Source organism: Mesoplodon bidens, assembly GCF_964165515.1.
Source record: "Mesoplodon bidens genome assembly, chromosome: 3".
Taxonomy (NCBI): Eukaryota; Metazoa; Chordata; class Mammalia; order Artiodactyla; family Ziphiidae; genus Mesoplodon; species Mesoplodon bidens.
The window spans coordinates 43,117,310-43,131,343 of NC_138178.1; the positions used below are offsets into that span (position 1 = coordinate 43,117,310).

The 14,034-nt window shown below is 35.8% G+C and overlaps 1 protein-coding gene across 12 annotated transcripts in view; it reads right to left on the reverse strand.

Annotated features, from left to right (window-relative positions):
- Nucleotides 1-14,034, reverse strand: part of ATOSA (atos homolog A) — an 87,179-nt gene that overhangs the window by 19,671 nt on the left and 53,474 nt on the right. For 10 of the 12 annotated variants that reach the window (XM_081229526.1, XM_081229518.1, XM_081229525.1 and 7 more), the window contains 4 exons: nt 5,542-5,726; nt 4,368-4,570; nt 3,964-4,089; nt 1,336-3,184 (listed from right to left, as the gene is read on the reverse strand). In XM_081229526.1, the coding sequence (XP_081085652.1) occupies nt 1,336-3,184; nt 3,964-4,089; nt 4,368-4,570; nt 5,542-5,726 (2,363 nt within the window). The remainder of the gene's footprint in view (nt 1-1,335; nt 3,185-3,963; nt 4,090-4,367; nt 4,571-5,541; nt 5,727-14,034) is intronic. The other 2 variants (XM_081229517.1, XM_081229527.1) reach the window with 1 other exon arrangement.

The following is a 14,034-nucleotide window of genomic DNA, read 5'->3' on the forward strand; positions in this document are numbered from 1 at the left end:
GAAGTGATATAAGAACTAGACTAATTCTTAAGAATTTAAAATGGCAAGTTTATACCCAGAAATAAAAAATGCATAAAAACACATGAATAAAAATCAGAGAAGAATAATTGGGGTCCTGGCTCTACCATTTACTAGCTTTATGACCTTGGGCAAGTTACTTAACCTCTCTGGGCCTGGAGTCCTCATCATTTGTAAACTGGAGTTTGTAATAGCACCTAACCTCATAGCGTAGTGAAAGGATTTAGTAAGCCAGCATGTATAAAACATTCATAAGAGTGCCTGGGCACCCAGTAAATGCTATGTAATTATATTTAAAATGAGTGTATGAAAAAACAAATCTTAGTGGCTTGAAAAATACCATGGTCAAAGTAAGTCTCCCTATTAGGTACCAGAAAGGATCATGAAAAGCTAGTATTCTTAAGGCCAGGGTAGGTTTTTGTGACAATTATAGTTTTAGGAAATTGGAAACTGTCATTTGATTAAACCCATGTGTTAGAAAGAGATCGTCTGTTGAAAAATATTAATTGGAAACATGGCATACTTTTAAGACTCTACTGTCCAGCAAAACTAATTTGCATGATAAAGAAGATGAATCAAGGTCATTCAGACTTGGATCGAGGCAGTTAAGTAGTTTTCCATATAACTGAGATATAAATTTGTGATACTTTTTGGAGAAATAAAGGAAATTTAAGCCTAATAATAATTTTCTAAAGTTAAAAAGTGATTTGGTGGACAAATAAAATGGAACTAACTTAAATATCTTTGATTTAGGTAGTGCATTAAAAGCTTACAAAATGTTTAAAGATCTATCATTTGATTATCACCACAACTATAAGCAAAAGATATTCATTGTTCTTATTTTAAAATCGAGGAGACTGAGGGTTTTACAAGTTACGTGATTTATGCAGCCTCACTCAAGGACCAAATCGTCAGGACTGAAACTTGGGTATTCTGACCAACAGCCCAGTGATTTCACTATAGATATTCCTAAAATCCTTAGCTGAGTAGTGGCATAACACAATGGGCACACTGCTTGTACTAGGCCAGAGCTGCTATCAAACAGTACCTTAAGCTAATGATACAAGTTTCATTTCTGACTCTTATTTACTCTCCATCAACTGTTCACAGTACTAAAATAAACAAAAAAAGGCAACAGGAAGAATTTACCTAGCCTTTGCTCTGAAGTGGGTGGGTTATTTACAAGGATGTTTATTATATCAGACAGTGAGTTCTATAGATAATGGGCATCTTGGGCCTAACTAGATCTCCTGTAAACAAAGTTCAAACCATAACAAATGTTTGAGGATTATATTTGAAATGTTAGATATTACCTACCAATACCTCTTTATTTTTCAGTCGTTCACACGTAAACAAACAGTCTTTTATATTCTTCCTCTGAGAACAGTTTTGAGATTTTTCATCAACTGGATCTTCTTTCTTATCCTGTTCATTGTTTAATTGGTTTGGCTTTTTGTATTTGAAACATTCACTATCTTTATTGAGATAATTTTCTATACTATTAAGTTGAGTATTTTGTTCACATGACTTAGGCTTTTTTGAGTCTTTATCTGAGCACTCATTTGCATGTTTGTTCAAATATCCAGACATTTCCAACACAGTAACATTTATTTTCGAGTCATTTTTTATTGAATGATCAAACTGGTGATTGTTAAAAGATTCTGGATTATAATTTTCATTTATTATTATTTTGTCCTTATACTTATTTGTGCAAATCTGTTTGTCGATACTGTTACATTTTGAATACTGTTTATGGATTTCATTGTCAATTTCTTGTTCCTTAAATTGACACTCAGAAAGTGTGTTTTCCAATCTGATTGTGAAATCTAAGTTATCTTCTTTGCAATGAGACATATTTGAAGGATTCATTAAACCAGTGGCTTTGTTCTGTGTCTCTTGAAATGTACTTTGGATTTCACTAGGATTGTTCTGATGCAGATTTCTTCTTCTTTGAGGTTTCAAAGAAGGCTTGACATTATTATTGCATTTAAAAGAACTAAAATATTTATTAGGTGTTAAGTGTTTCCCTTCACTGATGTTATCTAACAAGGAAAATTTTGTATCAGAAATGGAAACAGAGGTGTCATCCTTGTTTTTCTTCAACAAATTTCTGTTTTCATAGGAACTCCTAAACACTTTAGAAGGAACTGAACTGGAGTCCTGCATGTTGAATGATTGCCGGGGCACGTGAGGTGCTGTTGGATCAATGTGTTCCAAGTGCTGAGCAATCCTTGCAATGACATCTTGCCGCTCCTGGAGTAAAGAGCTTATCAAAGGATTAATCTCACCAACAGACTGATCAGAATGAAGACCATTAGAAATGCAAGTGTCACTTCGAGGAGTTTCTGGTTTTACTCGAATTTTCCCTTCATTGGTGTCTTCTGAGGAGGTGAGCTCTGGATTACCAAAAGAAATGGAGAACGTTTCTTTACATTTTCTCACATTTTCATTTTCTTGTGGAACCCGGAAAAGTTTTGAATTAAGTGAACTAGATTCTTGTGTATTAAGTGGATGTCCAGAAACATGTGAAGTGCTTGGATCACAATGAATCAAATGCTGAGCTATTCTTGCAATAACTTCTTGTCGCTCCTGAATTAAAGAGCCTATTAAAGGATTAGTCTCACCAACTGACTGCCAGGAACTCTGGCGGCTAGATTCACTAGAATCAATCACTGAAAATGATTTTAAAGTTCTCACTGATGTTTCATGTGACTTTTTATCTCCTATACCACTGAAGCCCAGAATATTGCCTTGAGATGTTCCATAGTCAGATTTACCGCTAGTGCCCGGATATAGTTTGACATTTTTGACAGCTGCAGTATATTCTGGAGTTGTGCCATTTTTTGCATGTAATATTATGCTTTCAGGTGCCATGGTCCAAGTTTGTTTGCTACACAGACGCTGTGAACTGTTTGTACTACATTGCTCTGCTTCAGTAGAATTTCGGTGCTGATGGGTTTTAAGTTCATGGTCTTGAACTCTTTTCTCATAAAGGCCAATATTAGTGTGAATACTACAGGTCAAAACTGGATAATTAGATTGTCTGGGCAAGGACTGAACACTGACTTTCAAGGCCACATTGTGAGACACATTGGGAACAGGAAACACATGTTCAATTGGAGTCTGTGAAAAATTCCACTGTAGGTCTACATCAGCAGCACTGATTCTAGAATCACACAGAAAAAAATGGAATCAATGGATTATAAAACATATCATTATTATATGTTATTTAAAAAATTTTAAACAGTCATATACTTACCTTTGTTTGCATTAATTATTATTGAGATTTTATTTTAACCTACTTTACCATGCATGTCATTCTAACAAAACTAACATAAATAGATTATACCTGGAATAGAGACCATCTTCTTTTTAAGAACACTATTCTATTAAAGCATTAAAGCTCAAAAATACTATAATTTAAAATTAGTTGTCAAAACAGAAAAAAAGGACTTTCCATTTACTACTAAATAAATGGATTCAGCTAATTCTGTTGCGCATGGTGATTAAGAGATACTCTCTATTTCATGGCCACCTGCCTAAAGAGACAGTTAAGACAGTTGTTCAGCAGCCTGTGTGTTTATAGTTTTCAGGGTCTAAAAATTAAGTCTACCATTATGGAAATTCAGCAACACAGAAAGTTTTTCCACTTTATTTATAATGGTGGTACATTCTCATTGTTAGTTCTGTAAAGTAAGCTAAAAAGTTCTCTGAAAACTATTCTACACCAGATTTAACCCAAGAAGCAAAATTCATATTGAGTCATATCTAAATTTCTCTAACCTGTTTTGAAAAACAAGTAAATTTTTTAATTTTTAATTTTAGTAAATTTTGTCCACTTATATTTAGAAATGAAGGAAATAAACTGCTTAAAAGGTAAAATATCATTCAGTAGCTAACCACTGTAGCTGAATACACATTGTCCTTTTTCTGCCCTAGACATACCTGTAAAGAATATTTCGTGGAATAGCACCATGAGAAACACTCAGCCAAGCACTTAATTGAGAAAAAAACACAAATGAGCGGACAGCCAATAGGAGAGTCTTCTCTTCAATAAATCGATCGCCACTCCTAAGGGAAATAAAAACATCATCTAAATGTCAGCAAGTACAAAGTGACTAAATTTTAGAAAGATAAAAGCTGAAATAAACATATCACTCAGGACACGTGCTTTCAAGAGTATAGGAGTGCATTTACCAGTGTCACTTGAAGTCACATAAGTACTAAATATGTAAATTTTACTACATAAATAGAGGGACTCAAAGATATGATATATTATTAAAATAATTTATAGAAAGTAATGGAAAACCTGATTTACAAAGGACAACTTCAAACTCAGTTCAACTTACTGTCGAGGAACTGGCTCCAATATCCATCTTTCTAATAATAATGCATCTTGCTTAATTGCAGGATCATTTAGATCAATCCCTTCTGTGGTGGGCCCATCGTCACTGTAGCAGCAATCTGGTAGTAGCATCACTTCCACCATGATTGGAAGGTTATTCTTCCACAATAATGCGACCTCAGACCTAGTTCGTCGGGCTTGGCGACACTTGGAGAAGATGGAGATAAGCAAAATGGCTCAAAAGCCCACCCAATTTTATATTTAAATTTGAAAAGTATAATTGTAAAGCAGACATCTGTATGAAAATGAGTTGCCTATTGCAGGGCTCTGCTCAGGTTTGTCTGCCTATTTAGGTTTCCTCATTAAACAATGCATCAGCACTAGGAGCTCTAGAGTGTGGGGATTAGTAGCAAACAACAATTATGATGCAAATTTTCTTGGGGGAGGATATCTTTGCTCTATTTTGTGGAAAAAGAACTGCCATGCCCAATGTCTGACAGGCCTCAAGATGGCCCAGCCACGCCTCATTTGTTAACTACATCGTCATTAATTAGAGGAAAGATTCATTCTAAGAGCAAAATGTTAAAAACTCATTTTCATTAAACACTCAAAGTAGACAACATTTTTAGAAGTTTAAAATTTTGGACTACAGTTAAGAGACTAACTGGGAGAAAAATCCTTACAGCAAATTATACGCTACATACCAAAATAAATATTTTTAACAGTATTCTACAAAAACATTAATGATTGCAAAAGTATCCTCCCATTAAAAAGGGGAGGGATATAAGAGGGAAAGTGATTAATGTGGGGAAAATAATTATGAACATCAATCTATTAAATAAACAAGAACACAAAGTTGATGAAACGGGGCTGAGACTAAAATGAAAGAAAAGCTAATTCATAGTAACAAAGATAATCTCAAATCTGGTGTGTGTGGAGGCAGGTATGAAACTGGCTGCCCACCTGCCTGCTGATGGAAAAGCTACCTACTGTGGCCTTTCAGAGCCTTGTTTACAGCCAAAATTATTACCTGCGGTTCAGGATTAGTACTTTTTCTTTATGTTGTGACCAATTTTATACTTAAATGTGAACATTATAATTGTGATTTAACAAAGTCAATGACAGAACTTAAACAGGTTTATATAAAAGATAAAAAGCATTCAAAACACAATTCTCACCTGGGCCAGCTTATCACTACATTCATGTTTGCTAGTTACTGGGTAACAGGACTGTGCTGGAGGGCAATGGAAACTTTCCGTCCGACCTTTAACAGAACATTCAGGTGTTCGTCCTTCTGTTATTAACAAGGCCAGAGAGACCAAGAACTCCTCTGCATCATATTCAAAATATTCATCCAGACTATCTGGTATCAAAAAAAAGAAAGAAAGAAAGATGGGTCCTTGCTTTAAGGTATTCTTGACAAGAACTCTTTTTTTTTTTTTAACATCTGTATTGGAGTATAATTGCTTTACAAGAACTCATTTTTTTATGTCTAAAATAACTAATGCCATAGCCCAAATTCAAGTATATTCACAAACAAAGGGTGAAAAGAGAATAAAAATGAGGCAATTAAAATACAATAAACTCTTGGTACTTCCCTGGTGGCGCAGTGGTTAAGAATCTGCCTGACAGTGCAGGGGACACGGGTTCGAGCCTTGGTGCGGGAAGATCCCACATGCCACGGAGCAACGAAGCCCGTGCGCCACAACTACTGAGCCTGCGCTCTAGAGCCCGTGAGCCACAACTACTGAGCCCGTGAGCCACAACTACTGAAACCCACACTCCTAGAGCCCGTGCTCTGCAACAAGAGAAGCCACTGCAATGAGAAGCCCGTGCACCGCAATGAAGAGTAGCCCCCCCCCACCGCAACTAGAGAAAGCCCGTACGCAGAAACGAAGACCCAACGCAGCCAAAATAAATAAATAAACAAACTTATTTAAAAATAATAATAAACTCTTAATTCACAAGGTACAGAAGTCAGATGATGATGGATAATTCAAAATTTCATTTAAGACAAAGCTGGTTAAAATTACGGCATAAAATTGTTTTTATGTAAACTTCAATTAAAATGTTTAAGATTTAGGAATACATTTATAATCTTTTAGATAATGATATTTTTGGACATCAAATACAACAGTTTTCACACACAAAACTTCGCCAATAGCCAAAAGGTCAAAATGTCTTATTAGGTCATATAAATATTTTCAGCTAAGATGTTTTATTACTGTTATTAAATATTAGAAAAAGAGGCAGATACAAATGTATGTTTCTCCCTTTCTCTCCCTTTCCCTTCCTTAACTAGTTCCTTGTTCTTACTGCCCTAATTCTGTGATGTGGACACTCACAGCCACAGGGTCCTTCTCTTTCCTTGCTATGCAGTGGTAGTAGTTTCAGAGCAAGAAATTTTATAATTATCCAACAGGAGATGCAGGCCTGTATTGCAATATATGAAGTGTGATATTTTTTGGTTACTAGGCAGTTCCAAACAATCTAACCTGCAGATATTTCACTTAGATATATTAAATTAAAAATTTTTCACAAGTCCTCCAATTTTAAAACCACGGTTAGTCTTTAAAACTGTTAACCTGCTATGCAGGTTGGACATGCATGCATGTGTACATGCACACACGAAATTCAATTTATAGTGCAAACTTGAAAAGGTTGCTTTCTCTTATCTCTGCCAGCTAAGCAACACATATTTTAAGTGCCTAGCACACTGTAGTAGGTGACAAGGGGACACAAAATTGTATTGCACATAGCTACTAGTTTCAAAGGATTTGATTCAGAGATGATTTTTTAAAACAATAGAACACTGAAGCATATAATAAATTCCAAAGAAGTTCAGATAACAGTGGTAAAATTTTGCTAAAGAGGTGTTAAGCTGAACCATGAGAGAGAAAGTGCAACTTGAGTGGAGTATTTGTTCAAAAAAAGTGTAGAAAAGGCAGGACTGGAGCCTGATTGTGAATAGCCTTGAAGAGCATGACGACGAGTGCCTATTTCTAGGCTCAGGGAGGCTTATCAGGAAAAGAAGGAGTCTTGAGAGCCAACTTGATTGAGCTGGTATTTTAAGACCATTCAGTCCCTAAAATGACCATTTGCAATATATAAAATAACAGCCAGCACTTAGGAATGTTGTTAGGCATTGCCAGTTCTCACTACTTTCTATACATTAACTCATTTACTCCTCAAAGCAGCTCTAGAAGGGACTATTACCACCACTTTTATAGATAACCAAAGCATAGAGAGGTTAAATAACTTGCCCAAGATAACCCAGCTAGGAAGTTGCAAAGTTGAAATTTGAACCTACACAAGTCTGGTTCTAGAATCTGAGTCCATAACTACCCCATGCATGCTTTCTTTCACTGTGGCTACAAATTTTGCCTTTATATACTTTAATAGACATTTGTAAAAATATAAATATAAGTAATATATATTCAACATATATTTTAACAATATATTTTGGAATATTGTGGTACAGGATTTGTTTCCAGGAAAAGGACCATAATTTATAATAATGCGCCAAACTGGGGAAAAAAAAGAGGTCTCAACTTTCAACTTTCCTCCAGGAACCAATTAGGTCATAAGCCAAGGGTCTCCTGTGGTCTCCTGGGACTCACTGAGTTAAATCATGGTGTCCTTCAGAGGGAAGCAAAAGACATAAAAAGAAATCCATTCAGACCTTTCTCTGATGGTTCTGTGGGTTTTCAAGGCTAGCTTAGGCTTGCCATGGGCTGGCTACATGGGATGATTTTAGCTCCCGGGAGATTTCTCTGGGCTCATCCTTTTCCCTCTCTCGGACTGTGGGGTAATCCTGCAGAGCTAAGAATTGTGGCAGAGCAGTGGCTCTTACGCTATGGAATGCTGAATGATGTCAAGATGTCAGTTACTCCATGTGAGTACCAAGGACGGTTCACAGCCTAAGTAATGTCTCATATATATTTGGTACTATTTTTTTAAATTATAATTTATCTCTAAAACCCTAGCAGGATATCCGTTGACAGATGAATGGATAAAGAAGACGTGGTACCTATATAATACAATGGAATATTACTGAGCCATTAAAAAGAATGAAATAATGCCACCTGCAGCAACATGGATGGACCTGGAGATATCATACTAAGTGAAGTTAAGTCAGAGAGAGAAAGACAAATATTATATGATATCATTTATATGCGGAATCTAAGGAAAAAATGATACAAATGAACTTACTTACAAAACAGAAACATACTTACAGACTTAGAGAATGAATTTATGGTTACCTGGGGGAAGGGTGGGAAGGGGGAATGAATTTATGGTTACTGGGGGGAAGGGTGGGGAGGGGAATAGATTGGGAGTTTGGAATTGACATGTACACGCTGTTATATTTAAAATAGATAATTAACAAGGAGCTACTGTAAAAAAACCCAAAAAACAACAACCCTATCAGGAAATGGCTTACTCATATACTAGAAATTACCAAGTTTAAAGTGATAAAAATTAAACTGTTATACATTGTAAAGCAACTATACTCCAATAAAAATTAATTTTACAAAACTGTTATGTGATGACAACCTTTAGGAACTTGTCAGGAAAAATTTATGAGTGTCGGAATTTTAATAAATGAGAATACTAAATCACAGTAGTCATTAGAAAAGTTGCATTATTAAAATTTTGATAATTTCAATCTCTAAAACCTCTGCCATAGCACAGAGTTTACTGTAGTAAAGAATATGACTAAGGAACTGGGACATTTTATGTCATACTAAAGAAAATTCATTAGATCCGATGATACTTTGAGGACATAGCTTACTCAAGAAATAAGGTATAATTTTGGGGTCTCTGAAAACAATTTACTCTTTACAAAAACAAAAAGTGTTGCAAATCTAGACAAATATGGGCTGCTAAGGCTTACCTACTAGCTATACATTTTAAAAGAGATAAATTATTTGATGTAAAACATAACTTTGAAAAGAACAGAAAGGATGTTATAAATTCTCACAGGCTATCAATGACAAGTCATCACAGAGTGGGAATTAATCAATCAAAACATAGTCCCTCTGCCCCCAAAACCTCAATGAGGATAGTGCTTATACCACAGTCTGACTAGAAGCCATGACCAGACTAGCTCCTTTTTTGTGGCACACTCTTCTGGCTCCAGAGTTCAGCCATCTTAAAGTTCTTCATCTGTTCTCTCCAACAAAAGAGGTTAATAATTTGGCCACTGGGAAAACCTTAAACAATCAGAATGACCCATAGGTGAAACAGACTAACTTGGGAAGTAAATTCTTCATCACCAAGGGTGTTCACAAACAGACTGATAAACAATTGCCAGGGGTGTGGTTGAAGGGATTTCACTGCCAAGTGGAAACTGAATTAGACTTGCAGTGGTTCTTTCAACCTTGAGAGTCTATGAATCTCTGTTCTTCAGAAGTACTTCATAAAAAACCTAGGGGAGAGGCCAGAACCACCACTTCCTTCTTGGGAGGCCCTAACCAGGAGCCCCTCTGGATCAGAACTCATCATAAACACTTAATTGGTGGTGTCTCTGGATCCTTGATTTAAAAAAAACCCTAGGATACTTCAAAGCTCTGTCTCAAGGAAACAGAAGGTCCTTCCTACCATTGGGCTGCTGTATATACTGTTCAATTTACTTCTAAAGCCTGCCAAGGTAGTAGATTTCACCCCCCTCATATATGGAATAAAATGGCAAGAGAAGCATGAGAACACCTGGGGGATTGCCAGAAAGAAAGTTTCTCTAAAAACAATGTCCTTTCAAACTTATGATGGACAATCTAGTAATACGAATAAAAATTATTCTATGAATTTATTCCAATGAAATAATAGAACAAGTACACAGAGATGAATGTTGAAGGATATTTATTAAAATGTTTATACCAGTCAAAAAAACCTGTAATCAATCTAAATGTCCAACAAAAAGGGACTGGTTAAATATACTGTGGTACAGTTTTATCTAAAATAATGATATAGATTTACTTTTTACAAGGAAAGATTAGCTACATCATAAGTGAAACACAACTCTCAAAAGAATGTTATGATCGTGTGTTTGTGGAATTTCACATGCATAGAAAGATATACATGCAACAAAATATTATCAGTCCTATAAAGCAAACATACAAACACATAAACTAAATTTTAAATAAATTACTATTCTCTGACTGGCATTAGATAAATGATAAAGCCTATTAACTGAAAAATAATATGTAAATTAAAAAATTACGTAGTGTCATATATTTTAATTAGAGTTATTGTTTTCTAAAACCCCTGCTAAGGAGATCACAGTTTGGTCACTCAGTAGAGGAATTTGTGAAGACACACACAGGTAACAGCACACTGGTTCTGGTGTTGAAAAATTAGAACTTAGCAGTTTGAAACACTTTTCTGCTTTGCTTTCTTTCTTTTTTTCTCTTTATAAATAATCTTTTAAAAATAATTAGGTAAGAACTAGCATCTCATACTGATAATATGAGAAACATATGGATTAATCTGAGAAAGGGCGTTAAGAATTAGTAGAAGAGGTTATGCTCAGAGAATTGAACTCTCAGTTGATATTACCAGTATGTAGGTATGAAGACGGTGCTAAGTGCCATGCTATAATTGCAAAAATTGAGAATAGTTATGTAAATGCTTTATATTAACTGTTGAGGGATGGCTTTTCTGAGCAGATAACATTTAAGCCAAGGTCTGAACAAGGAACAAGCAATTCAAAAATCGGAGGAAAGAGCATTCTGAGCAGAGGGTCTAAGGTGACAATAAAGGAGTAATGTCCCAGGAACTAAAAGAAGGTGAGTAAGGCTGGAATGGCAGTAGCAGAGAGGGAAAGTGGTAAGAACTATAGTTTAGAATGGTGGGCAGGGACTACATCACACAGGATTTTGAAGCTAGGGAAAGGAGTTCAGATTTTATCCTAAATGCAATGGGAAGTCACTGGAGGGTTTTAACTAGAGAAGTGACAAGATCTGATTTACATTTTTAAATGATCGCTCTGAATGCTATGTTTATAACAGAATAGGGGAGAAAGAATCAAAGTAGGTATACTAGTTAGGAGGCTGTTGTTTTCCAGGGTTGGGGATATAGTTTTGGGAATCATTGGCATTTGGATAGTATTTAGAGTGAAGAGTTACCTAGAAGCATGTAGAGGGCATTCATGACAAAGGCCAGAGGCACTCTAAGAAGCAGAGATCTGTTAGAAGATGATGAACCAGCAAAAGGAGCTGGTATATGTCAAATATGGTATCATGGAAGCTGAGAGAAAAAAAATGTTTCATGGAGGGCATGGCCAATGGTCTCAAACACTAGTGAGGTTTAATAAAATATAAACAAAGAAATGACCACTGTATTTGACAATAAGGAAGTCATTGGTGACTTTGACAATAGCGATCTCAGTAGGTGGTGATGATGGAAGATTAGATGTGACATACATTGTCAATTATTCTGAAGGGTACAGATGATAAATACAAAAGCCTACTTTCCTAGTCCTCTCTTAACACAATGGCAATTCATGTATCACAATATAAGTATTACACATGCAAAATCATCACTCATACAAAATTGTCTCCAAATCCCAAAAGAGAATAAGAGAAGTTCCTTTCTAAGTCTATGGTACAGGGGCAGGAGATTCTCCCTCTTTATGGTACTAAAATCCAGTCACTGAACAAGTCACTAACCTGTTCTTCAAATTTCTCTTGAAATTAAACCTTCCTTTTTAACTTCAAAACAGTTACCAAGTTAGATTCCTATTAGTTTACACATAAATTACTACACCAGTCTCCTAGCTATGGTCTAGGACTCTAGGCCTTTTCTTATTCATCTTGCACCCTGATGCAGATTAATCTTCCCGAAAGCCATTACATCACATTCCTCAAAGTTTTTCTGTTTGTTTGTTTTACTGGCTCCCTAACTGCCTATTAAACCCAGTGTAAACTCTTAAGCCTGACATTAGGGCCAGCACCACTGTACAGAGCCAGCTACTCTGGCTGGGTGGGCATTGCCAGATTCTGATGTGAACACTGCCTCTTGAAGTTATACACTGAGGTGACCCTGCTTAAGACTCCACCCACCTCTGGTTCTTAATCTCATCTTTTACTGCTCTCTGTGTTCTACCCAAACTGCTGTCTATACCACACTCTACTCATTTCCCACCCTGTACCACTGCTTTTTCTTTCTGTACTGCTAACTTTAGCCAACCCTCTCCCAACTGCAGGCACATACACAGTTACACTAACCCATCCATTTCTTTATAAAAATATTCTCAATATTTCATAGATGTTTATCTCCTAACGGGTTAAGTTCTACATACATTGAAATATTTTTGGTTTCTCATTTATATGTTCCAATCTCATAGATATGTGTTGAGTGTTTCTGTTTTAAGTGAGAATTGTAAAGGACCTTAGAAATCATGTGGCCTAATCTATCTTACTTCCAGATGAAGAGAGTAAGGTAAAAAGACATTAACTTTCTTGCTCAAAGTTGTATGCATACTGCTGCACACTGGAATCCAAGTTTCTTCATTCCTAGTGCAACCTGATTTATACACCATGAGAAGTCTTTAAGCAGAGAATAAAAGACAAAGTTGACTCTAACGACAAGTGCAAAAAATAGTGGCTGTGGCTATAAATGAAAGCAACTTTATATCTGCACTATTATTTTATTAATACTAGTGACACAAATATTTCCACTGTCAGAAGAGTACCTTCAAACACAAAAATATTCTTTGTTTTTGTTAGCCAACAACAAAGCTTAAACTGAATTTTAAAAAAATCCTCAGCACTCTATTATGAAAAAGGCAAGTGATCTGTAAACAAACTTATCATGGACTGACTTTTAAAAGCAGCTTTCTAGACTTGTGTGTGGCTTAAGTTCAACCAAGTATTTCTGCTGTACATCTACATTATACAGTAACCACCAAAATTCAAAATTATGATTAAAACTGAATATTCTGAGGTTCTATCTGAAAAACAAAGTCATGTGTATGTTTTTATAATAATCTAGCTCTTTGAAAATTGGCTATAAATTTTAATTGTCACATAATACAAACATTCAGTTAAACAAAGATGATCATTATCATCTTGAGTTGTGGAGTGTTTTATCAAGTGCTTCCTCATCTTAATTCTCATGATGTAGCATAAAGTAATAGTTAAGAACATGAACTCTGAGGTCAGGCAAACAGTTTTGCTACTTGCTAGTTGTTTGGCTTTGTACAAGTTATAGCGATACAACCTCTCTTTGCCTTAGTTTTTAAAAAATCTATTAAATGGCAATAATAATAGTATTGACCTTCAGAGGGGAGTTAGTAGGTTGTTATTTGTAAAATATTTAGAATATTGCCTGGCACATAGTGAGCACCATACTGTTTCTTTTTTCTTTTATTTTCCATCTAACGTTTCTTAAATTTAAAATAAAAATAGGGACTTCCCTGGTGGTGCAGTGGTTAAGAATCCTCCTGCCAATGCAGGGGACACGGGTTCGAGCCCTGGTCCAGGAAGACCCCACTTGCTGAGGATCAACTGAGCCCGCAAGCCACAACTACTGAGCCTGCGTGCCACAACTACTGAAGCCCACACACCTAGAGGCCATGCTCCACAACAAGAGAAGCCACCACAATGAGAAGCCTGCACACTGCAAGGAAGACCCAACACAGCCATAAATCAATAAATAAAATAAAACAAAAA